This window comes from Eschrichtius robustus, chromosome 6 (genome assembly GCF_028021215.1).
Source record: "Eschrichtius robustus isolate mEscRob2 chromosome 6, mEscRob2.pri, whole genome shotgun sequence".
Classification (NCBI taxonomy): Eukaryota; Metazoa; Chordata; class Mammalia; order Artiodactyla; family Eschrichtiidae; genus Eschrichtius; species Eschrichtius robustus.
In genome coordinates this window covers 145,129,582-145,155,623 of record NC_090829.1, presented here as the reverse complement: position 1 = coordinate 145,155,623, position 26,042 = coordinate 145,129,582, and the positions used below count along the sequence as shown (strand labels likewise).

Below are 26,042 nucleotides of genomic sequence, written 5' to 3'. Positions count from 1 at the left end.
GGGGCGGCAGGAGCCGTGCCCGGCAACCGCCAAGCGATGGGCGCTTCCACGCTGCCCATCCTGGGGAACTGTGCCCTCCTTTACCCGTTCAACAAACGTCTACTGCCCCCTCCCAGCAGCACGCCGGGGCAAAATGCTCACTGGGGTGAACTGGGGCTCAGGAGGGGTGGGAGGTGGGGGGCCTCGTATCAGGCAGGAGGCGACGCCACCACTAACCCTCCCGTCATTGGCCCGGGGCCTGCAGGCTGGGGAGGTAACAGGCCAGAGGGTCACAGGGTACTGAGGAACAGACATCGCTTTGGGTGGCTTTTTTTTTAAAGCAGCCGTAGGTGGTCCTGTTTTCCTCGTGCAAATGCCTCAGAGAAGTGCCTGTGAACACGCCCTGCGAGCACAGGCTGTCCCCGGCCACACACTCACACATGTGTGCACACACGCACACCCAAAGACCCCACACATGCGCACACACTGCACGCACACGTATACCCCCAGCACACACATGCACGTACGTGTACTCCCACACGCCACATGCACACACACACAACGCGTGCACATGCCCCAAGCACAAGCATACACACCCCCTCCACCACACGCACGCACACACATCACACGCACACCGCCCCACACACACACGAGGCATGCCACCAACCCAGCACCCACCCTGCACTGGGTACCATGAGTTTCCTCTGGTTCCCAAGCTGGGCGGGTGTGTAGAGGTGGGGTCAATGTGCCCGCGGCCCTGCTTCTTTCCCGCCCCAGGGTCACCTGGCTCTGAGACCCACCAACCGCTGTGCCAGCTCAGAGCAAGGCCCTCAGAGCAGGGAAGTGGGGGGTCCTCCCAGCCTGCTCTCCTGCCCCAGTGAGCCCTCCGCCTCTGGGGGAAACAGACACACAGCCCTACGGGCCCAGGTGTGACCACGACTGGCCGCCGCCAGCTCTGACCCGGGGACCTGGCTCCTCCAAGTGTGTGTTTCCTGGACCGTGAAGGGAGCTCGGCCTCTGAAGAGGCCCAGACGCGGAAGGTGTGAGGCCCTGGCAGCCCCTGGTGCTCTGGACATGCAGCGCAGGAGTGGTAGACCCCACCTAAGGCTAAATCCCAGCAGACCTATGGACCCTCAGCAAGTGCCGAGAGAAGGTTGAAAAGAGCTTTGAAGAAATCTCGCCCAGGGCTGCGGTGTCAGCTCCTGCCTGAGAGGCCCAGCCCGCCCTTCCCGTCTGGAATCCTGACTTGTGGACTCCAGAAACGCCCAGCCAGCCCCCAAAGATACGGGTGCATTCTGTGCAAGAAATCCTCCCACTCACACACACACACACACACACACACACGCACAAACCCCACACGCACTCTCAACACGTGCATGCAGACACACCCCGCATACGCACACAGAGCCTGGGGTGACGCCCACAAGCCCGGGAACACCAAGGACTGCCAGCCGCCGCCAGAGGGTGGGGCAGGAGAGGATTCTTCCTACAGCCTTCTGACAGAGCACGGGCCAGCCGGCCATTCTGGACTTCTGGCCTCTGAAACTATGAGAGCAAACCTCTGCTGCTCTGCGCCACCCCGTCTGCGGCACTTTGAGATGGCCCCGGACGCTCATTCAGAGACAGCTGTGGCGAGCAGCGGGTGAACCCAGACCCAGCAGGCACTAAGCTGCAGGCGACCAACCAAGGGGCCGAAACGGAATTTACAAAGGTCCCCCGGGCCTTGGGTGGCCGGCTGATGGGAAGCCAAATGCTGGCCACACAGGTGCCCATCTCCTATGCTGGAGGGCGTGTGGCTGTCCCCTCCCACCATGAGCAAGGCTGCCTGTCCCACGCCAGGTACGGGAAGGCCTCCTTACCTCTAAGGCTTCTTCTTGACTGTGGATCTTTCTCCCGCTCAGCAACCTGGAAGGCAGACAAGCACAGCTGAGCCATCGCCTATAAGAGCCCCAGGGCTACATACGGTGCACTGGTGACCCCCCCTGCCCCACAGGGAACTGGCTGGCATCTGTCCGCCATCGCGGACCAGGTGGCCACCGTGTCTGGGGACCAGTCAAGAGTCAGTTTGAAAGGGGACTCACAGGACTTCCCTGGTGGCACAGTGGGTAAGACTCCGCACTCCCAATGTAGGGGGCCCGGGTTCGATCCCTGGTCAGGGAACCAGATCCCACATGGGTGCCGCAACTAAGCCTTCGCATGGCACAACTAAGGAGCCCGCGGGCCGCAACTCGGACCCAGCGTAACCAAATAAATAATAAAATAAATAAAAATAAATTTAAAAAATAAGAAGGGACTCACACATCATGGGAGTGGGGTGAAGTTCCAGATCGTGGTAAACGTTTACACATAACAACAAGGAAGGACGGCCGTGCACGGTCACAGCACACGGTGCCACTGAGGGCAGCCAGCGTCCTCGCAAACAGCTGCAAATCTCAGTGCACTACGTTCTTGAGCCATCAACCATCAGGGACCTCCAGGTGAGCCGCCATCCCCCAGCATCGATAGGCCCAGGTTAGGGAACCCCAGGCCCCCAAGAGTCCAGGGGCCCCATCCCTACTTTATAGGGCGGCCCTGGGGCCGGAGGGGTTATCACTGCTGGCTTAACAGAGCCCGACGCGATGGGGACACACCCACCGCAGCGCTCACGCCCCGAGGCCCCAGGAGCCGCGCCTCAACTCCCTGGGTGCCCAGCTCTCCTGTCCATCGGCGGGGGGGGGGGGGGGGGGTGGGCCGGGCATCCAAGAAAGGCCCCTGGAAACATGGCACTGGGCAGCGGGGCAGGCATGGTCCTTGTAACCTCGTGCAGAGATTTGGGATGTGGGTTTCAGAGCTCTGGGGCAGTGGCCTGCGTCAGCTGGCGTGGGCTCCCCGTCCCATCGCCCGTGTCAGCCACGTGCACCCCCGGCTTTGCCACAGCGCCTCTGCCCCCTTCTGTCCCCAGAGGCTCTTGCTGCTTGGGGACCGGCGTGACCACAGGGAGTCGGGGGGAAATGAGTGCCCACGGCTGCTGACAACCAGTGCCCGCCCTGGCACTCCGGTGGGCTGGCAGCTCCCTGCCCCGCAGACTGGGGCTCTCCAGCAGGGTCCCTGTCACTCTCCCCATGGGCATGGGGGGTGGGTCTGACTGCTGCAGCCGATTCAAATGACTTACTCAGCCTCAAACTGGTTGGGGGTGATGATGTCTGCAACGGGCACGATCTTCTCTCTGTAAACCGGAAGGAGGTCCTCGGGGACGTACTGCGGGAAAAAGACAGGAACAGGCTGACGCATGAGGGGTGAGGGAGGGAGGCCAGGGCGGCTCGTGCTGTGGGGACCCCAAGGCTCCAAGGGGTCCCGAGGCAGGGCTGGGGCAGCCCTTCCACCCTGACGATCCGGGTCAGGTCCCCACTAGTGGCTTTCCACCGTATCCGTGTGATGACACCACCCGCTCAACCCACATCGGCGTCGGGAACCCAGGCCCACAGTCTGTTGGTGTGTGGCTGGTGGGCTGAGAGTGACTTTTATGTTTTTAAATGGTTGGGGGGAAAGTCAAAAGAAAAACAGTATTTTGTGACACGTGGAAATTAGAGGAAATTCAAAGCTCAGTGTCCACACCTGAAATTCGATTAGAAAACGGCCACGTTCGTTCTTTGCAAATCATCTGCGGCTGCTTGAGCTGCAACAGGGATGCACGGCCCTGAAATACCTCCTCTGGGGCCCTTCGCGGAAACCTCTTCTGCCAGCCCCGGCCCCTCCTTCCCGACAAGGGACAAGGACGTGTCTCTGGCCCGAGAGCGGTGTCTCGCCCAGGCAGACACTTTCAGAGTGCTGCTGTCAACAGCCCCACGGCCCGCACCCCAACGCGGGAAAGCACTAACCATGGAGCCTTCTCCGTTCCACTTGTCTCCCATCACGGGGTCGCACACTGCGGGACAAAGGGCATCTTATCAGCAAAAGCGGCGGCGCTGAGAGGAGCGCCCCACGTCTGACTTGTTGTTAAGTTTCACACGCGCAACTAAAATGGGAAAAGCACGGCCTCCCGTCCTCATTTACCTCCTTACCTGGCATTTTGCATTTTGCTGTCCGGGCCCCACCTGGGGAGTCCCTCACCCCACCCTGACACCGATCACAGCCCTGTGTCACCGGCTTCTCTCACCCGCCCCAGACAGACGCCAGGTTCACCGTGAGAACGCCTGTGAGGCTCTCGTCCCCAGAGGCCCGCACGTGCTGGGAGGAGCAGAACGTGCAGACGGGGCGCGCAGAAGGGAGGAGGCTGAGCTGTCCATTCGTGGGGCTCCCGGCACCTACCGTACACGAGCCTGGGGTTCTGCTGCTTCAGCTCCTGCACGATGTCCACCACCGTGGCCAGGAAGGACTTGTCTCGCGTGTAACCTTTGGGAGGGACAGAGAACTCTCGTCACCCAACCGCGGAAACAGCGCCATCAAGCCCATCTGCCCAGAGAATGGCAGGCAGTGCCCAGACCCCGCGGCCGGGGCCAAGACAAGTGCTCCCCACAACTATAGGCACAGGGGACACCGGGCATTTCCCAGAAGAAACGTTAACTTTTACATGAAAGGGAGAAGCCGTGGGTGTACGAGGAATGTTCTCCTTCCTCTTTTCCATTTTCCAGAATCAGCATGTTCACTTCTAACCACGTATATAAATAAATGCAACCATGTGGGTTTGTAAATGAAACCAACACACCAGGTGGCAGCGTGTTGCTTATCTGGGTGTTTTTGTCCCAGACCCCTTCCCAACACCCCACCTGTCCCCCGCCACGGGCATGGAAACCCCAGTACGGAGACGTGGCACAGCCAAGACCCCCAAGGTCATGCTACCTGGACGTGGCGGTCACTAGGGCCCCACTGAGTTCCTGATGGCAGGACCATCCCTCCTCGAGGGAGGCAGGGACCAGGGAGCAGCCCAGGTCAGGGGTGCTCTGGGCCTCCCCAGCCCACCCCAGGCGGGCGCCAGGCCCCGGTTTCGGCACCCCCTCCCCTGGGCCTCACCCGTGAGCACGTAGTCATACTTGTTCACGTCATTCAGCTTCAGCCCGTCGTATAGCTCGTGGAGCTCATCCGAGTTCAGCACTTGGCCCTTCCAGTGCGAGTAGCCTGGTGGGGGGAGAGCAGAACACGCAGGCCCTGACGCGTGGGGCACGCGGGTGACACGGCCCTCGGCAGGTCCCCCCCCCGAAAGCACATCTGGCTCCGACACGTTCTGGGGTTATTACTGCGTCCGGGGTCCACCCTCCCACCGTGCAGCGAGGGCCCAGCTCTGCAGGCCGCCTGAGGACACCTGTACAGCCGGCATTGCACCGACAGACAGGACACAGGGCTGCGAAACTTCTCCCTGTCCTCGGCGGGGCACCTGGGAGCGTCCCCATCGTGTCACGGTCCCTGGCTTTGCCAGCCTCTCCTGTGCACGTCCCCCATCCAGGCTGAGTTGCTTGAAGACTATTACCTGCACACCCTGGCAGGTAGGGGCTCCTCGCATCCCCACCTCCATCCAAGATGAGTTGCAACTGATCCAAGTCTCGGGCCAAATCCTGACCAAGAGCCAAATGTGAACTAGAAAGAGGCTGCGGCCCGGGTTCCTGACCCGACAGGCACCCGGGTGAAGCGCCCACAGGGCAGGCAGGGGGCCCGCTCGAGGTCACTCGGGGCAGGCGCACCCCACCAGGGACACCCCGCAGTCCGCCCACGGCAAGTCCATCCTGGCAGCCCTTACGCCAAGAGGGACCACTCCAACGGATGGGTTCCTAAGCACATAAATAAAAGCCTCCAGAGGGCTGATTTCTATGACAGCAAAGTCAAGTCCAGACCACGGGAAGCAGATCCCGGCCACAGCCCCAGACCCTCCCTGCCGTCTCGGGTGTTGTCCTGCAGGTCCCGCACCGGCTGGGCTGTGGGCCTGGAGAAGCGGCCGCGGCGCCCTCTGTGCACGTGGGGCGAGGGCTCTCCTGCCGCAGAGGGGCCAACACCCGACAACACCTGTCAGCAGTTCTCCAGGACGGCGCGGCCTCTGGTGGATGCCCATTAACCAGTCGGGAGGGCCAGAGGCAAGGAGGGTCCACCGAGGCAAGGTGACCCATCTCTCGCAGGCCTGTCCGCCAAGGCTCAGGTGTCTGCTAAGAGCCGGCAGCCTCTGGCTGTGTCCCGCAGGTGTTGCTGCCACAAAATCCCACCGGCCCAGGTGGGAGGAACAACGGCCCTTCCTGCCCCTTGGTTTTCCGAACATCATTCCAGACATGGTGGTTTTTTCTTTTTCTTTTTTTCTTTTGGCTGCGCTGCGTGGCTTGCGGGATCTCAGTTCCCTGACCAGGGATTGAAACGGGGCTCTCAGCGGTGAAAGCGCCGAGTCCTAACCACTGGACCGCCAGGGAATTCCCAACACCGTGCGGTTTGACTCCATTGCACATGTACTGCTCTCTTGTCCTAGGGCTGCTGTGACCAAGAACCACAGGGGCTCCCACAGTTCTGGAGGCCGGCGTCCGGGATCACAGTGTCACAGGGCTGGTTGCTCTGAGAGCTCCACGGCCGGCTTCTCCTGTGTCCTCACGTGGTTGTCCCTCTGGGCATGTGTCTGTGTCCTAATCTCCTCCATGGGCACCAATCAGATTGGAGCAGGGGCACACCAATGACCTCATGTACCTTTTAACTGCCTCTTTAAAGCCCTATCACATCTGAGGTCCTGGGAGTTAGGACTCTGACACGTGAACTGAGGGGACACAGTGCAGCCTGTGATGTGCAGTCAGCACCCGCCAGGTCTCAAGCACGGGTCACCCCCCGCCCGGCAGGCCAGCTTCCTAACATGATGAGAAGGTTCGGGCCCACTCCTTTTACTGCCCACCCCCCCAACCCAGCCTCTCCTCTCCAAACTCAGGAGACCCTCCTGAAACACAGGGGCACTCTGGTCCTCTGTCCAACCCACCCAATTTACAGTTTACAGATGAAAAAACAAACTCCGCCGAGCCGGCGAGGCCGAGGGACCCAGCTCCTCCCTGCACGTCTGCTGCAGGCACCTGGTCCTGCTCTCCCAGGGGGTCACCACCAGGCCTGGCAGCAGGTCACACCCCAAACCCTACGTGCCTGGAAGGCTGGCCCTGCCCCACCCGCCAACCTCCAGCCCCGTCCAGTTTCTTCCAGCCGCCCATCCAAGGGCTCGGATCTTGGGTAACAGGAAACTCTTGCTAAAGGAGCAGCCACAGAACACCGGCTGCTGCTTCAGAGCCCAGCGCTGCCCTGGAGCGGTGGGGGGGGGGGGTGTGTGGGGGAGGGATCATCATCTAATGTCTAAGCCAACTTGGCTCTTTTACTTTAAAAAAAAAAAAAAAGAGGGTAGTTAAAACAGCCAGTAAAACCCATAAGCTCTGAGGAGGTTCACTGGATTGACAACTTTTGGGGACGTGTCCAAATGTCACTGTGCCCAGCACTCTGAAAGCAAAAGCAGGAAAGGATTCTTAGTGGGAACTGTAGCCTTCTCATCTGAATTCAGTGTAGTTCCTCCTCGGCTGATGACTTGTAACACCCCCTCCATTCCAAGAACCCTACCAGGAAGAATCGGGCTAAGGGGAAGCAAGCACCCTTCCGCGTATCTGGTCAGCACTGTGCCAGCAGTTTCTGGGACCTTCTGTGCTCTGAGATTCCGTCAGGGTTCAGAGTAATTTCAAAGAAGGGATGTGGAGATGTTTCCAAGAACTGAGAGGCTTTGTCCCCCTGACAGCATTAGCTCAGGGATCCCAGGTCAGGGTGGCTCTGAGGCCATGGGGGTGGGGAGCCCAGGGCCCTCGCCTGACACCGTGGGGGCTTTCCAAGGGCTGTGACCCTCACGAACCCGAGGCAGCAATCACACAGCTTTCTGTGCACAGAAATCCTTGGGGTCCCCGTGCACGAAGAGACACACACACGAGCTCCCCGAGGCTCTGGCTTTTAAGAGAAAGTTGGGATCTGCTCTCCTCCCAGTCCAGTGTCACACAGGTGGAGGGGCCCAGAGCAGGTACGAGGATCACCACCCTTGGTTCACGGAGGAAAGCGGGGGGCCGAGAGGTCATGTCACCCGCTAGGTCATCCAGCTCCAAAGCAGCCACGCTGATTTAAACACGCAGCCGGCAAACCCAGGCCCCCCGACCCCCGTCTGCACGTGCTGCGCAGCCTTGGCCAGGACCACACCCCCGGCTCCATTTCCCGTCTGTAAGGTGAGGGGTGGCCCCCGATTTCTAAGGGACCACTTCCTATGCCCACACTCAGCTCTGCGAGGACCGCTGAGGCCAACGCCTTACCTGTGTGGTTTGAAAACTGGACAGAGTTCACTGCATCGACCTCAAACCCCAAAACCTGCAAGACGGACAGAGAAGGAGCCGGTGTAAGAGAGCTGGTGGGCTTCCACGGACCCACGGCAGGTGCCTGACACAGCCTGGGGCAGGCTGGAGGGTCCCCGACACGGAGGACAGGAGGGGGGTGTCTCCCCAGGTCAGCCTCAGCACCCGCACTTCCAGTGATGTGCGTAGAGGTGACGGGAAACATGTTGGGGAGTAGGCACCCCTGAAGGGCCGGGGCTCAGAGGCCACTGCCCGCCCGCTGGAACTCAGCGCGTCACTTCTGGAAATGCCACCAAATGAAAGTGCTCAGAGAGACCAGCAAGGCATCCATCTGTTGGGACACAAAGAGGGCAGTGAGGCCGTCTATGTTCCGGCCCCCAGCCCAATTGGGGGGGCAAGGCCAAGGGCCCCCAGTCCCTCCCTGGGAGCCTGGCTTGTAGCCCCTGCATCGTCACGTGCCAGCTGGGGAGAAAGAAGGCACCCAGCCCGGAGCCAAAGGTCCTAAACGATCGCAGCCACAGACCCGCTCCCGCACAAGGGAGGGACCCCACCCCAGAGGGCCAGCCTCATGCGGTCCCGGCTCAGGTCACCTGGGCCACCAGCCTCTCCAGAGGCGCTGGGGGCAGAGCGGTTAAGGGAGGGGAGGGGTGGCGCTCTGGTGCCGAGAGAGCCCGAACACAAGGTCTAGAAAGTTCACTTCCAGCAGTCAGAGCAGGTGACTGGAGAAAAGGTAAAGCCAGCATGGAGCTAAAGTCAAGTTTATGAAGTAGAAGCCCCCCTTCTTAATGAAGGGGACAAAAGGTTGTGTCTAAAACGGCCGGACGTCTCCACAAGTCGAGGCTGACAGCTGTGCACTCGTGACACGGAAAGTCCCACAGTGGCTTTTCCTTGTGCTTATCTCTACTTTCCTATTTTTCTGCATTGAATAGGTCTTGGTTCCTTCGGGTGAACTGAGGTACAGGACATCGCAGATCCCTCGGGGGGACAAAGTCACATTCCCTTTGGGGCCCGCTTGCCCCTCGGCCCTCAGAGGTGGTGGGCATCAGGGCCCAGAACCCCCGCCAGGCCCCACCGGCCTCTTCCAGGATGGCCCCGCCGCCATCGCCGTGGGCAGACCCCGGACGAGGGCCCCGTGGTGTGGTCCCCTCCCCGCCTCTCAGAGCGCCCACTGCATCGCTCCACATGGCCGGCCACCCCAGCTGCCCAAGGATCGCGGCCAGCACGGCACCAAGACCCCTGTGCAGGGCCCGGTGCTCAGGGTACAGCCGGGAGGCACCACCCACCCGGGCGAGGCCAGACACCCAGGAGTCCACCCAGCGTGAGCGGCACCCAGGGCCCGGCCGCGTCCTGCGGCACCAGGCGGCCACCCCCGAGGGGCAGAGCACAGATGACCAACTCAGGCCTTCTTTCGTGTCCCCCCACCCCGGGGAGGCAAGGGGCTCGTGCATGGACTCTTGACCACGGCCGCCTTCCCACACTCAGTCCAAACAAGCTCAGGGCCAGCCTGACTCTGGAGCCGCCACCCCAACCGACACCGCGTCAGGACAGGGATTCATGTCGGATTCGCTGCCTGCCGGGAGCCGAGCCTCCCGTGGGCGCCACCGCTGGGGGAGGGTCTTCCCACCCACGGGTTCTGGGGAGGGGGCTGAGCTGAAGCCCACGTCGTCCACCAGGATCAGGCGCGCCTGGAAAGCGCGGGCGGCGGCCCTGGCACCTCTGCCTCCTCGTGCATCTGCTCCCGCCCCTGCCCCCCACCCCAGGCCACCAGCGCGGCCCCGCGGAACCTCCCACGCGACCCTCCCTGAGGGGAGGGCACCCCCGCCGGCCCCCTCCCCACCTCGCACACGGCTCCCCAGGGGCTGGCGCTAAGCCACCCTGGCACCTGCCCGGAAGGGTCCCTCCTCCTCTCCTGGACTCGCCCCTCCCACCTCTACGCCTCTCCTGCCCTCCCCCCCCAGGGAGGCTGTGACCCTGTCCTGTGGGACGTGCAGCACAGAGCGGGGCCCGATGGGTATTCGCTCATTGGACACACACATCGGTGTCACGCGCGCCCCGCTCCACACCCCGGCCCTGGTGCCCAGTCCCCTCCGTCCTCTCCCCACCCCCAGCCGGGTCTCAGCTGGGAAGTTCACTTCCACACGGGCCACCAGAGACCCCACCAAAGGAGCCACACAAGCCCGGGAAGCCGGCAGCCACCGGCGGAAGCAGGAGACGGTGCCCTGCGGGGTGGGAAGTGGGGCCGGCCCCTGAGCTCAACCGCTGAGCTCACTGATGCAGGAGGAGATGCCGCCCACTGGGGACTCCCAGCGAGACGTGGCCCCTGACCTTCGGGCCCTCTCCCTCCTGGAAACCACAAAAATGAGAACAAGGGACCCTTTTATAACTGATTCTCAAGGACAGAGAAAAGGAGGAGACGCAGCAGGTGAGCAATTCCACCAACTCTGGAAACAGACACTGCACAGCCCAGGTAACTGAGAATCTCAGCACCTGAGGAGGGGACGCAGGTGAGAGCGGGGCCCCCACCTGCAGAACCTCTCGGAGAGACAGAGTGTGGGAGACGGAGTCGGGGAGAGAGCATGGAAACCCAGGGCCGTGGCTGCCCCAGGGGCCCCATCGTCTGCCACCTTGCCCTGGCCGTCCACGCCTGCCCGTGCACCAGTGACTTCCCAAACCCTCCCTCCCTCCTTCACCTGAACAGCACCAACCAACCTTCAGGTCTCACCTCAATATCGCAAACAGGCAAAGCTCCCGGGCCACCAGGAAAGCGTCTCTCCGGGCAGTGAGGGTAGTGACTCGGGGGGCCCTGGGTGCAGGCGAGGACCACACCCCAGCTCTCCACGGGGGCGGTGGTTACCCAGGCATGCTCCCTTTGTGAACACGTGGAGCTACACGCTTATGACGTGTATTTCAAAGTCTTTCTAAAAATTTCAAGCCAGTATGATGAGGACGTAAAGTAATAAAGCAAAAATCAACAGTCTTCTTAAAATAGAAACTTAAAATTGGCACTTTGCGGGCTTCCCTGGTGGCGCAGTGGTTGAGAATCTGCCTGCCAATGCAGGCGACACGGGTTCGAGCCCTGGTCTGGGAAGATCCCACATGCCGCGGAGCAACTAGGCCCGTGAGCCACACCTACTGAGCCTGCGTGTCTGGAGCCCGTGCCCCGCAACAAGAGAGGCCGCGATAGTGAGAGGCCCGCGCACCGCGATGAAGAGTGGCCCCCGCTCGCCGCAACTAGAGAAAGCCCTCGCACAGAGACGAAGACGCAACGCAGCCATAAATAAATAAATTAAAAAAAAAATTGGCACTTTGCAACTTTACTTGCCACATTTCATGGCCTCCTAGACAGAGCTTGCAGTATTCCAGGTCCCTAAATTCTAATCAACTTCAAAGAAACAAGATTTGAAGCAACGATGACACACATCCTGAAAATCCTGTCAAAATATCCTGCTCCACTGCTTCTGGATGCAGAGGTAATTAATCCTTTAGGCTCGCACATTCGAAGCCACTGTTCTCTGCTTTTAAATGATAGCGCTAAGCCCCTGGGCTGGCATCTCCATTTCACCTACCAGCAGCTTATGAATTGGCACCACAGGCTAGCGTGAGGGCAGGGCCGGGGGACGCAGCAGGAAGACAGGGCACAGGGCCAGGCTCCAACATGGGAGCCCCTGGACCCCAGAAAAAGGAAGTGCCTGTTGTTAAAACCTAGTCTTCAGGGGCTTCCCTGGTGGCGCAGTGGTTGAGAATCTGCCTGCTAATGCAGGGGACACGGGTTCGAGCCCTGGTCTGGGAAGATCCCACATGCCGCAGAGCAGCTGGGCCCGTGAGCCACAATTACTGAGCCTGCGCGTCTGGAGCCTGTGCTCTGCAACAAGAGAGGCCGCGATAGTGAGAGGCCCGGGCACCGCGATGAAGAGTGGCCTCCGCTTGCCACAACTAGAGAAAGCCCTCGCACAGAAACGAAGACCCAACACAGCCATAAATAAATTAATTAATTAAAAAAAAAAAAAAGTGGGACTCCTGATATTCATCCCACTTAGAAAAAAAAAAAAAACCTAGTCTTCAGCTCAACACCCCCCCACCTTTTGCGCTCAGCTCTGGGATCTGGGGCTGCGACCCTGGACATCACATCCCTGCTCAGCCAGGGGCTCCCAACTGAGCACTGAGGGGGAGAGACTGGGAGACGGGGAGGGTCCTGCCCCTGCTGGTCACTCTACCCCAGCACCGCTCTTCACCTGCAGAAGGGGGGCCCCCAGAAGCAGCTGTGGTCTTTCCGTTGCTCCCAGCACCCGTACTACACAGCCCTACACATCCCCCCGCCCCCTCAGCTTTAAGTCCCAACCGTAGACAGATAGGGTGGGGGAGTCCCAGGAGGAAGAGGACCAGGCATGGCTTTCTTGACACAAGAGAACCCACTTCTGGTCTAAGCCATGTTGTGACCTAAGCCTGGTCACAGTGCTTGCCCCTGAACAGTTCTCAGCAATTAATGATCTTAAGGGAACAAAAGAATGTAGGAACAAACCGTTATTAAGCAAGAGGAGTAACAATATCAAAGGAAATCAATCAGCTGTCAAGACGCCCAGTTCTGTTTCCCCTAGCTCACCCCTGGCTCACCCTTGCACAACCCCATCGAGTGTGGGTGGAACCTCCAGGAGAGTCCAGTCTACTTACATGCACCCTTTAGGAGCAGAGTTCTCTTCTCCCGAGACAAAAGAAATAAAAGCAAAAATAAACAAATGGGACCTAGTCAAACTTAAATGCTTTTGCACAGCAACGGAAACCATCAACAAACCAAAAACACAACCTCAGAATGGGAAAAACATTTGCAAACGATGCGACCAACAAGGGTTTAACTTCCAAAATACACAAACAGCTCACACAGCTCAATAGCAAAAAAAAAAAAAAAAAAAAAATCCAAACAAGCCAAACAGAAAATGAGCAGGAGACCTAAATAGCCATTTCTCCAAAGAAAACATACAAACGGCCAACAAGCACATGAAAAGATGCTCAACATCGCAAATTATTAGAGAAATGCAAATCAAAAGTACAATGAGGTACCACCTCACATGGGTCAGAATGGCCATCATTAGGGCTTCCCTGGTGGTGTAGTGGTTAAGAATCCGCCTGCCAATGCAAGGGACACGGGTTCGAGCCCTGGCCCGGGAAGATCCCACATGCCGCGGAGCAACTGAGCCCGTGCGCCACAACTGCTGAGCCTGAGCTCTAGAGCCCGCAAGCCACAACTACTGAGCCCACATGCCACAACTACTGAAGCCTGCGTGCCTGGAGCCCATGCTCTGCAACAAGAGAGGCCACGACAATGAGAAGCCCACGCACCGCAATGAAGAGTAGCCTCCGCTCGCCGCAACTAGAGAAAGACTGCATGCAGCAGTGAAGACCCAACGCAGCCAAAAATAAAAATAAATAAATTAAAAAAAAAAAAAAAAAGAATGGCCATCATTAAAAAGTCTACAAATAACAAATGCTGGAGAGGGTGTGGAGAAAAGGGAACCCTCCTACACTGTTGGTGGGAATGTATATTGGTGCAGTAACTATGGAGAACAGTATGAAGGGTCCTTAAAGAACGAAAAATAGAGTTGCCATATGATCCAGCAATTCCAGTCCTGGGTATAAAGCCAGAAAAGACGAAAACTCTAATCCGAAAGGATACATGCACCCCAATGTTTACAGCAGCACTATTTACAATAGCCAAGATACGGAAGTGTGAAATAAAATTCATATTTTATGGCAAGACAAGAAAAATTTAAACCTAAAAAGAATGTTCTCTGCCCTTTGGCCTCCTCTCTCCCCGCACTTTGCATCGTACATCTGCATCTGCAAACCTCCCAGTCGGCAGAAATACCTGCTCAACCATAAAGAGCAACATTCTCCCAGCATCTACGATTCCTTAAAAGATAACATTCCTTCTTGATCTTTAAGGGGTCACATGGATCACGTAAACTGTCAATAATATGACATTTGATGCCCAGCTGTCTCCAAAAATTTATGTAACTGTGCCTTGACTTCTAACAGGCCTAACAGGTCTCAGAGCTTTCTGAGATGCTCTTCCTGGGTCATAATCCTCAAATTTGGCTTGAATAAAATTTTCCATTTCCTTCTTAGATTGACGGATTAATTTTTCGTCAACAGAAGCAACCTAAGTGTCCATCAAGAGATGACTGGTTTAGGAAGATGTGGTGTGTGTATATATATTCATTCATTCATTCATTCTTCTACTTAACTCAGATTTATTAGGAGCCTACTCAGTGCTGGGCACTTTTCTAGGTCTTGTGAAATAGAGTTGAACAAAGTAAAGTTTTTTGTTCTCTTAGAGCTTATTTATGCGTGCACACACACACACACACACACACACACACACACACACACTGGAATATTACTCAGACATAAAAAAGAATGAAATACTGCCATTTGCAGCAATGGGGATGGCTCTAGAGATTATCATACTAAGTGAAGTCAGACAGAGAAAGACAAATATTAGATAATATCACATATATATGGATACTAAAAAATAATACAAAACCAGAAATAGACTCACGGACACAGGAAACAAATGTATGGTTAGAGAAGGGGAAAGGAAGGCGGGGAAGGGATAAATTAGGAATATGGGAACACGTCACTACATATAAAACAGATAAACCACAAGGATTTACTGTATAACACAGGTAACTATACTCAATATCTTGTAATAGACTATAATGGAAAATAATCTGAAAGAACATATATGTATAACCGAGTCACTGTGCTGTACACCTGAAACTAACACAATATCGTAAATCAACTATGCTTCAATTAAAAAAAAGCAAAGCAGAGTTCTCTGGCTGGGGCGGAAGAGGAAGTCGGCGTGCTCTGAACGAGAAGACACCGTGCACTGCTGGCCCTGAACTCGGAGGCCCCTCGAGGAGCGATGCAACCGTGCAGCCATAACGCTCACGCTGATGTCAATTCTATTTACATCAGCAGGTCTGGTAACTATCCCAGCGCACACTCCTCCATCAGTTACTGCATTTCACGGCAAGGCTCACTCGCTGCTGTGGCCGCATCCTAGGCTCTGGAACCAACAAGCCTGCCTTCCCACTCAGCTTGGCAGCTGGTGGTCAGCCGGTGGAATTACTCACACCGGGGAAACTGGCCCTGCCCCACCCCTGCCATTTTCACCATTTACCAGCAACAAGATTCATTTTAAGAAAAAAGAGGAAGAATTGACTTGTTCAGCGCGGGGAGGGGAGGGGAGGGGAAGTGAGGCCTCGCGAGATAAGGAGAAACACCCCCTCTGGCCTCTCCCCTCCCCCCTTTCCCCCCTCCGGTGCATGCCCCTCCTCCACCGTCCCCAGCCCGGCGCCAGCCAGGGGCAGATGCTCCTGGAATTCTCTGTGGAGATGGCCCAAGAGGGCCTGTTTCAAGTCCTCACTCCCATCCCGGGAGCCTCTGTGCCGCCATATTCCCCTGGCCCCGGGGCCCCAGATGCACCTCGGTGACCCCCAACCTTCGAGGGCTGCCGTGGGATGAAGCCCAGACCCCAGGCTGCACGCCCCACCGCCTGTGAATTCCATGCCGCTTTCTGAAGCCCCCAAAGCTCTGTCGCCTCTGGCCTCTGTGAGCTCCCCTCCTCAGTGTAGAAAAAGGTCTCTTGGCCCCAAGCCCCAGCTGGAAACCTTGCTTTCTCTGCCTCTGCTGGAGCACCTGGACTTGCGGGGATTTTAGGAGTTTGAGCTCCCCGCCAACTGTGACCCGTGGGCCTCGGGATGCAGGCCGGGGGCCAAAGCCGGGCCTCAGGCTCCGAGAGCAGAAAGAACTAGAGCCTCAGCCGAGAAGCACCACACCCAGCCGGCCTGCTGCCCACTGGGTTCGTGCAAGTCCGCACGCGACCACGCGAGCACAGCTAATGCCGGGGACGCGGTCTCAGACCCGAGAGGCCCACCGAGATGCACAGGCAAAATCGAGGCACTTGGGTGAGGTCCCAGCGTCAGGCGCCGCTCCTCAACCCCACGCTCCAGCTTCCCACCCCTCCCGCGGGGCAGGGGAGACCCCAACGACCGATGCACAAGCACACCCGGGGACGGGGAGAGCACGGCGAGATGCGCCGGAGGCGTCCGGCCACAAAGACCAGGGGCGCCAAAGACGCCATCCACACAGGCCCCCGCCTCCCGCCCCACGCAGACCCCTGTCCACCTCTGCGGGCAGAGCATCCCTCCCCGAGGGCAGCTACACGTGCTGGGGGGCGGGGAGCCATGCTCGGATCCCGCAGCCTGGGGGGGATATGTGCTCCCGGCTGCCCGCCTTGCTGCTGCGTCATCAACCCACTGCTGACAGCCAGGCGGACACAGTGAGGCCCAGTCGGTCGTTAACTCAGCAGAGCACGCAGAGGGCAGGGGCGGGGGAGCTCAGATCTCCCTGGTTCCTCCAGGGTCAGTGCTGGGCAGCGAGAGCGGCCACTTCGCCATCTTCAGAAACCCTCACTGTGGCTTATTTTGCAAGACCTTTAGTCACTCTCCTAGGAAATCAGCTTTAGGAAAGAGGGGACACAAGAAAGCCCCATGCCTATGATCGGCCTGATTAGCCTCAGGGCTGGGTGCCTGGCGTCCCTTACTCCACCCACCCCTGGTCAGCCCTACCTCTCAGCTCAACCCCCAACCTCTAGTCTCCAATGGGAGCTCCTCCTGGAAACAGCCCTGTGTCCCCCGAAGAAGCCTTAAGTCCCAAGGCCACCTGCGCCCCATGGGCACTCTCACCTCAGCATCACAGCCCTGGACCCCATCACCCCAGCCCCAGCCCTGCTCCCAGCACAGTGCACGCGCCCCGGCTCCCAGGCCCCGCACACTAGCCGGTCACGTTCAGCTGGGCTGCACTGCAAAGCCCTAAATAAGAGAAGGGGTTTCACCCCAAGTTCCCAGCGGCAATGGGATCAGACGGGGGACAGGAGAGCAGCCCTGGGTCAGCAGGGAGGGAGGAGTTGCCCCTCCTCGGCTGACCATGCGATTCCAGCCCAAGGCGCATGGCCGCACACCTCCTTCCCTTCTTCTTGAGGAACTCCATTTATTCTACTCCTCGGCGTCACTCTTCCGGATCACTCTGTGATCTTATTTCAGAAGCTCCGAGTGGCTGAGCACCAGGGGACATCCAAGCCCACGAGCCACACGGCCAACGGTCCCTGCTGCGTGCAGCCCCGGAAGCCACCTGCTCGCAGACGCTCCCGCCCCTTCCAGAGAGGTCCCTGTGAGGGGCGGTCACTGCAGCACAAGACAGGGTGCCACGAAGAGTACAGCAATGCCGCACGACACAACCGCACGGGTGTCCACACACGTACACACCCACACCTGAGCATGCACACGTATACGCTCACGCACATGCATACACCCACACACACCACAGACAATTAAGTTCTTGCTTTTCTGCATGACAGGCAAAGAAGAATAACAGAAATCTCAGTCCCAAACTAAGAGAGTTAGAAAATCAAGATATTACGCAATTCTGGACCTTCTTGGGAAAATAAAAGGTCGGAGAAATAATGAAGCAACACCCAAGTTCCAGGACTGGGACACACTGTGGATGAGATGGGGACTTCCAGAGGCCAGAGGGAAGCAAGCAGATCTATGTGGCCTGCAGAGCACAGAACGTCCCAGAGGGCGGTCACAGGGTTCCAGCCCCAGTGCGTCCCACCCAGGAAGTGCTGGGTGGCCTGAGCGGAGCCAGAGGGAGGTGTGCTTTTGGGCGTCGGCTCCCTTGCACTGTTTGCCAATGCGTGTGTCACCGTGAAAGATGCGAAGGCAAGAACTATGTCTTTTAAAGGGCAGGTGACATTCTTCCAGTATCTTCCAAATGCAGTTCTGCTGCAAAGGTCATTTTTATCCCAGGAATTCTAAGGGAAAAATGTAAAGATTTTCCAAAGGACCAGGTATTTTAACCACAAATCAAGACACCCTCTGAAGAAGACCACCCTGTGGCTCAGAGGGTTCTTAAATGTGAGAGGCTGGAAATAAGCGCTTTATGGTCTGAAGCGCCTCCTTGGGACGCAGTCACGAGCCTCTAGGAGACGCTGGGGTGAGTCGTCCACACGTGCACACGTGCTTCTAACACCCCAGGACCGTCCACCTCTGCTCAGCTCCTGTGGCCAAGTCACTAGGCAAGGGAGGGGCCTGTATCCAGGTTTCCAGGCCAGGGGCCTCTCAGCACACCCACTGCCACCAGCCTGCCTCTTCCTGCGGGGTGTCTGAGCCAATCCGCGGGCAATCAGGACTGGCTTTGGGGTCCCTGTACAAAGAAACAGAGTCTCCACCCAGCCCTCTTAGATGTCTCAGTTCTGCTTCTGTACCGAGGGGCCAGGAAACTCAGAGAATGAAGTGGATTTCTGCAGGCCCCAAACTGAGATGTCCCCCTAAACCATCTTCCGGGGCCGCCTGTGGTCTTGCCTTCCCATCTTGGTGACGTGGTGTTTAAATGGGTTCTGAGCTAAGGTCCCAAGTCAGATTCTCAAGGCCACAGAATTCCATAATTTAATGTCTCTGCCCCCAGCATGGCCCTTCAAGGAGGCACCGTGAGCCTCTGGTGACCCCTACCACAGAAGTCACATGTGCCTAAAGCAGCGGTGCCAAACTCCAGACACAGCCTCAGAAGGAAGGGCGCACCACAGAGCCGGCCCAAAGCCAGCTACCTAGTCAGCTGGACACCTTCAGACGGGCTTGTCCGCCCAGCAGAGCGGCTGCTGGCAGGAGAAGCACCTGGCGGCCGGGCTGGGAGGGAGACGCAAGAGCCGCAGCTGAACAGGCAGCCTGACGCCCGCCGGTGCCATCCTTCCCAAAAAGGACACCTTTGGGATGTTGTGTCAACTTCTGGGCCTTTAATTAAACCTCCAATTTGTGCCACTTTTAAAGTTCTCCGAACAGGCTCCTTCTAACCTACAGTGGATTGAACTGTGGCCCTTAAAATACATGTTGGCTGGGGACGCACGCACATACCAAATTGGAAATATGGTCCTTTGAGACATAATCAAGTTAAACATCTCGAGATAAGATCATCCTGGATTATCTGGGTGGACCCAGATACACCCAATGACAGAGGTCCTTATAAGAGACACACAGGAGGGGGACATGTGACAGGAGGCAGGGATTGGAGTGATGCTGTCACAAGCTAAGGAGTGCCCGGAGCCCCCAGAAGCTGGAGGAGGCAGGAAGGACCCTCCCCTCCAGCCTCTGGAGGGGATGCAGTCCCGCCAACATCTTGATTTCAGACTTCTGGCCACTAGAGCTGCGGGAGAATAAATCTGTGGTTTTAAGCCCCCAGTCTGTGGCACTTTGTTGCGGCCGCCCTGGAAAACGCATACATAAGCCTAAGCTTCATGTACCTGCTGGATTTTCACCAAAATGGGAAGCAACAGGGCAGAAGAGGGTCTGTGCGGCTGCAAAAACAAGGGAGGAGCTGCTGGATCAATGGGCCTGGCAGACTGTGTACACACACACACACACACACACACACACACAAGCGCGCGCGCACGCGCCCGCGCGCTGGGGCTCCGAAGAACCACACTCCCAGCAGGGAAGCACGCGAGGTTTTCTACTTCCAGGAAGAAACAAGCCCCCCAGCGTTTGGGGTGGCAGGAGGCCTCACTGGGTCCATCACTCCTTCCCTTTTCTTTCCCCAGAATCAAGGCCTGAGCAGCGGGAGGTCCCTGGCCCTGCGCAGGGAGGGCGCCCCAGATGCATCGCATGGCCTGACGCCCTTGACTCAGCAGCGCCCTCTCCAGGGACGGGGGCGCGAAGACCACGAGCCCGCCCTCGCTTTCCTTGCTCACTGCAAACGCAGGATCATCTTGCCCACGGGCTCTACCTGCTGTGTCGCTGGTCACAGCGCCATGCTCCCCTCGGCCCCTAAGGTGGACTCTGGACTCGAGGCCAGAAACAAATCCACAACCAGGGTCAAGGTTCTGGTCCTTTCTCTTCTGTATGTTTTCCTCTGCCCAGGGAAGGCAGCTGCTCACAGGCTGCCCACCAGTGCGCTGCGGGGACCTGGCAAAAAGCAGTTTGGGAACCAGAGCCCTGAAGCCCAGGCTCGCAGGCATCCAGCCGGGACAACTCTGGGCCACGTCCACCTGGGAGTGGGGAGTGGGGGTCCCCCTGGATCAGCCCCCGCTGCGCCCCACCACGGCAGAGCTACACCCGGGCAGTGTCCTGGGAGCCTGGCACCATCTGATCGCCAAGAGGACTGTTCTCGCTGTGCAGACAAGGCTTAGAAAGTCTCAGGAGGCACGGTCCCCGAGTCGGACCTCCAATACCAGGGGCACCGGGTATCCCCCCAGGCGGCCTCTCCTCCCCCAAGTGCATCTTCCCATCTCCCCAAGTCTGTGGGACCCAGCCAGACCCCATCTTCTCCTGCCATTTCCAAGTTCTCATCCCATACTCAGCTCTGCGGATAACCACGCCTTTGGAGTCTCCAGCTGAATTCAGAATATATTCCCCACTCAGCACAGCTCTGGGAGTTAAGGGATGGCTGGCTGGAACCGTGCAGGGAGAGGCCACTTCCAGGCTCCACCCACCCCAGCCCATCCTGGGCTAAGGCTGGTGGGTGCAAGCCGGGTCTGCGGGCCAGCGCCACCCATCTCCCTGCCTCTCCCTGATCCAGCAGGGCTCACACGTGGGGAGGGGAGCAAAATGCCTGCATGGGACCCCATGGAGCTCCGCAGCCTGGGCCCAAGCAAGAGGAAGACCCATGAGAAATCTGGACTCCAGACAAGGAAGCCCTCAGTGGTTAGCGGGCTAAGGAATCTCTGGAAATTGTTCTTGTCACGGGCTGAACTGTGTGCCCCAAGCTGGACCTCAAACAGGGACCGTGTTAGTGCTCAAGCCGCAAAATAAAGTTTACTGTCTCACAAATCTAGAGGCTGGAAGTCCACCATCAAGGTGGGCATGGTTCGGTGGAACATGTTTTGAGGGCCACCCTCTCTGACTTTCTCCCTCTCCTCAGCTCTTTCCATCCTCCAAGACTACGTCTTATTTCTGTAATTAGGAGGAGGAGGTAATGAGGGCAAAGGGCATGGGTAAGGAACCCTAACCCACATCCAGTCCTGATGGGGGTCCTGACCTCCCTGAGATGCGCCAGGCACGCTCGCTGCCACCAGCCCTACCACCTTCCTGTCTGGTCTTTCTGCACAGTGAGGGGTACGAAAAGCACCCCCGGGCACTGGGGCCACTCATTCAGCAGCCAGCACCTCCCAGGCATCTCCCGGAGACGTTCGCCCTCCCCATGTTCCCTGGCCCAAAAATGACGTGAGGCAGGCGTTGTGTCCATTCTACAGATGAGGCAACTGAGCACCAGAGGGCTCAAGGCGGAAGGTAGCTTCTTCAAGGTCACGGGCTAAAGAACTGCCCCTCTTCCTGGGCCTCATAAGCCTCCAGGGGAGTGTGAACAAAGAAAAAACAAAGAGCCTGGCTCACTTCCGGTTCAACTGATACAAGCCTAAGTCTAACCCACTTCAGTCGCTCACCTGAAGAATTCAGGATAAAAAAAAAAACCTGGGAGGCACTCTGTGCTTTAGGTAAACAGGCCCTAAGATAGTTCGATGCATATCTCAGAAAGAATTTCAATGACGCCAAATTCCTGCAACTTCCTATACTTATTAGAAAAGCGCTAAAATCATTAACTTAAGATATCTGTTCTTCCTGATTAGCAGTAACCTTCTACCAAGATGTATGCTTGACTGCATGTATTTCCCAGCCAAAAAAACATCACATATAAACTGGTTTCTCCCCAACCTCTTCAGAGCGGCGCCCTGAGAGGCTGTCTCCCGGGCTACAGTCCTCAGTAAGTCCGCAAGGGGAAAAAAACCTTAAACTCACAAGCCTCATGTTGTGTGTTTTTCTTTAAGTAGACAGAAGGAAGTGCAGGGATGGATTAAATCAGAGGCAGAGGTGTCACCCCCACCCCAGGGATGACAGGAGGGAGATGACAACCCCCTACCTATGTCCCTCAAGCCCACAGGTAAAGATGCTGGATGCTGGGCACTGGGGAGACCCCAGGTAAGAACTGAGGTTCAGTCCTTAAGAGGCACTTCCCCAAGTGGGTGGGGTCTGGAGAAGCACCCCGTCAAGTAACTGGAAAAGGACATTTTGGTGTGGAAGTTGAGGCTAAGTGCCGGGAAATTCACGAACGAGGTGAGCAGAGGAACAGTTTGCCCCGGGGAAAGAGAAAGAAGGGAGTGGCCCGCAGGCGGGTGGGGAGGAGGGAGAGGGGGAGGAGGGAGAGGGGGAGGAGGGAGAGGCAGAGGCTCAGGGAAGCCAGCAGAGGCTTGCGGCACCTCTGCACACCTCTGGGAAGGGGGGCTCCCCATGCTCCCTCCCAGTGGGGGGCGGCGGCCACCGGTATCTGCCGGGGAACTGCCTGTTTCCACCTTCCCGTCTGCCCCTGCTTCAGGGACCCTGCGCTTCCCCCCAGCACCGTCCCACCGCACTGGCCCTGCCCAAGCAATCAGTGACCAAGAAGAGCTGGGGCCTCCGGACAGGTGCAAGCGCGCACCCTGACTGCCCCTGCGGTCTGCAGCCCCACTGGTCAGAACAGGAGGGCCAAGGACCTCACATGATCTCCACAGGTGCTCACAGATCAGTGGCGGCCAGGCAGGTCCCTTGGACTTGAACCCCTGTACCTTTCCACCTTCAGTCTTCATTCCACTGCTTCCTCCTCGGGCGACGGGCATGCTAGCCTCAGATCAGCCCTCAATCTCTACTGAGGTGGTTCCAACCCTCCCCAGGGTCCCTCCAGCCAGCCGGCACCCCACAGGCCACTGTGAGTGGGGGGGCCCTTCACGTCCTTGAGGGCCCAGAACAGGGACCTAGCACACACAGCAGGGGCCCGACACCGGCTCCTTACTCAGGGATGGGGCCCAGGGACATGGACCAAAGGTGAGTGGTCCAAGAGAGCCACCACCTTGCCCGGACGCCCAGCCTCCTCCTGAGCCCACAGGGCAAGGAAGTGCCAGGGACCCCAATGCTGACACCCCAGCATGACACCCCACTGCACCCGGGCCTCCCCCTGCCCCTCCAAGGGCCGCCCAACCGTAACCTCGGGGCTGCGACAGGAAGCAGCAGGTGCCGGCTGATGAGCCAGAGAGACGGTGAGCCCCTGACCGAGGACAGGCGCGGGAGGCGGGAGGAAGCCCGTGGGCACCCCAGTAAGGAAAGGCTGACACATGTAACAAGCGGCTTCTAAAGCCAGACCCTGCACGGGCCCGAACTGGCCGCTGGGCTTTTCTTCTCCAGAGCCAACACCGGCAGGTAGGCCTTCTCCGCCCCATCCCCTGCCCGGCGACCACCTCCCCGGAACGGTCACTCGCAGGATGGAGCCCACCCTTGCCGCCCGGGGCCTCACTGCGGGGTTCCTCCTCCTCCTCCTCCCTCCCAGCATCCTGACCCACAGGGGGCGGGGACGGAATGGGGAGCCCACCAGGTGAGCAGTGCCTACACCTGCCTACCCAGCGCCCTCCTTCGCAGGGTCTCCGGCCGCGACGCCGCATTTCCTCGTCCCCAGGGTCGGGCCGGTGGGTGCGCACCACTCGCGCCGGGGGCTTCATTCAAACCAAGGGCCCGCTTCCCCGCCCCATCCCACCCGCAAGGGCCCAAGTGCTGCCCCGAGCCCCGCCCCCGCAAAGCGCCTGCCTCCCCCGCTCGCGTCGGGCACCCCGCGCTCCAGACCCTTGGGCTGCCCGGCCAAGGTCACGCGGCCCGGCTGCGGCCACCCCTTCGCGGGCCCGCACGGCCGGGCGCGGGGACACCGCCGGGTTACGTAAGCGTACCTGCAGCGGGAACGTGGCCGCCCGGTTGCCCACGTAGCCGCGGACGACGTGGCTCTGAATGGAGAGCACCCGGCACTCCTCCTCCATGCCGGGCCTGCCGCGGCGGCGCGGGGCCGGGCGGGGTCAGCGTCTCCGCCGCGCGCTGGGGCTGCGCTCCGCTCGGCTCCGGCCACGCTCCGGCTCTGCTCCGCTACCGCCCCGCTCGGCGCAGGCGCTCCGCTCGGGCGACAGGCCGCCTCCCTCTGACCTCAGCGCGGCTGGAAACCCGCGGGTCCGGCGCTGCGCCGGGGCGGGCCGGGGGCGGGGCCGGGGCGGGGCATCCGTGCGGGGCCCGCCCCCCGCCCCTCCCGGGGGACAGGGAAAATGCAGACCGCACTCCCGGCCCGGGCGACCCAGGCACGTCACTCAGCGCTCCTGGCATGTGGGCGGCCACCCTCCAAAACCAGGCGTGCACTTTCAATTTTACCCCGTAGGGCACTGCAGCGCCGGCCGGCCTTCATCCTTCGGTTCCTCGGGCCATTCATTCACTCCACTGAGGTCCGCCCCCCGGCCCTGCGCCACGCCTCTAACCCACACTTCCCGGCGCCGCTGGACTACGAGGCGGTCCGACAAGGACTCCCACGGAGGAAACGCACTGGTGCGGCGCCCCGAGACTGGGCGCGAGCAGGGGTGCCAGCAGAGGGGCGGCCGGGCTGGGAGTTACCGGGAGAGCCCTCCCTAGGGCCCCGTGGCGCGCAGTGCCTGGTCCCCACTCCAGGGCCTGCAGGTCCTGGAACCCCCGCGCGGTCCATGGCCCCTGCGGCCACCGCGCGGACCAGCGCTAGGACGCACGAGCCCCGCGACCGCCCCGCAGGACCAAGGATCCAGGCCCACCTTGTCCACGGGGGCGCCCCCGCCTAGGGCACGCAGACCTGATCCACGCGGTGTTACCCGGCTAGCGGGGACCCAAACTACCCCGCAGAGGCCCGGGGGGCGGACACCTCCACGGTGCCATGAGACCCTTGGGGACCCCCAGGGGCCCAGTTCCCCAACCCCTGACACGTGGCTGGCCCTCTGCCTCAGGGTGTTCTGGGCCTGGCCACCTGGCCAGTGTGCACCGCACCACCCCTGTGCAATGTCCTCTTTCAGAACCTGCAGGCAAGGGCAAACCCACGTGGTGGGAGCCCAGCCTGTTACTGAAGGCAAGTTCCTGTGCCCCATGCACAGTGAGGCCAAACAAAGGGAAAAGTTGGAGTTTGGGGTAAAGAAAGGTTTATTGCAGAGCCCAACAAGGAGAACAGGGTGGCTGGTGCTCAAAACTCTAAACTCCTCCATGGTTTTCAAGGAGAAGCTTTATAGGAAAAGTTTGGGGTGAGGGCTGCAGGGTGTGTGACTTCCTTCTGATTGGTTGGTGGTGAGGTAAGGGGGGGGTGGGGGGGTGATCCAGGGATCTTGTGCTCAGCCTGAAGTTACCATCCTCCACCTGGGTTGGGGCCTTAGTTCCTGCAGAAGAACTCAAAGATATTGTCCCCTGAGGAGAAACCAGGATCCTGCTTTATTCGCTGCACTATAGTTTCTTGATTTTCCTCCTTTGTTTCTGCATTCCTTACTTCCCTGATTAGCAACCGTTTGAATCTGCTCTTTGATATTCAGGAAGGTCTAGGAGGCTGAATGAAGCCTATTTCCTACAAACCAGAAATGAGGGGCACAGAAAAGATTTGTAACTGGGAAGACCCCACAGGGTCCTGCTGGGTTTCAAGCGCGGTGGTCATGACCCTGCCCTTTTATCTCTCACTCCCAACCTGCTGCCTCTGGGGTTTCACCCTTGCAGACACAGTTATTTCCGTCCCTCTGGTGACCCAAGTCAGCAAGTTTAAACCTCTCTAGCCTGGTGAGAACACTGGATGCAGTGACCCGGCTTCTGCCTGGGACATTGAGGAAAGGGGCAGGGTCTTAGCCATCCAGATTTTAAAGAGGAAGCACATCATAGT

At 58.9% G+C, this 26,042-nt stretch overlaps 1 protein-coding gene across 1 annotated transcript in view; it reads right to left on the bottom strand.

The window, feature by feature from the left end:
• PDXK (pyridoxal kinase) overlaps positions 1–24,320 on the bottom strand; it is a 32,457-nt gene extending 8,137 nt beyond the window's left edge. The window contains exons 1-7 of the mRNA XM_068547175.1: positions 24,073–24,320; positions 8,241–8,295; positions 4,969–5,073; positions 4,267–4,350; positions 3,837–3,883; positions 3,131–3,216; positions 1,839–1,884 (exon numbers count right to left, since the gene is read on the bottom strand). Of these exons, the coding sequence (XP_068403276.1) occupies positions 1,839–1,884; positions 3,131–3,216; positions 3,837–3,883; positions 4,267–4,350; positions 4,969–5,073; positions 8,241–8,295; positions 24,073–24,159 (510 nt within the window). The 5' untranslated portion in view covers positions 24,160–24,320. The remainder of the gene's footprint in view (positions 1–1,838; positions 1,885–3,130; positions 3,217–3,836; positions 3,884–4,266; positions 4,351–4,968; positions 5,074–8,240; positions 8,296–24,072) is intronic.
• Positions 24,321–26,042: the final 1,722 nt, after the last annotated feature.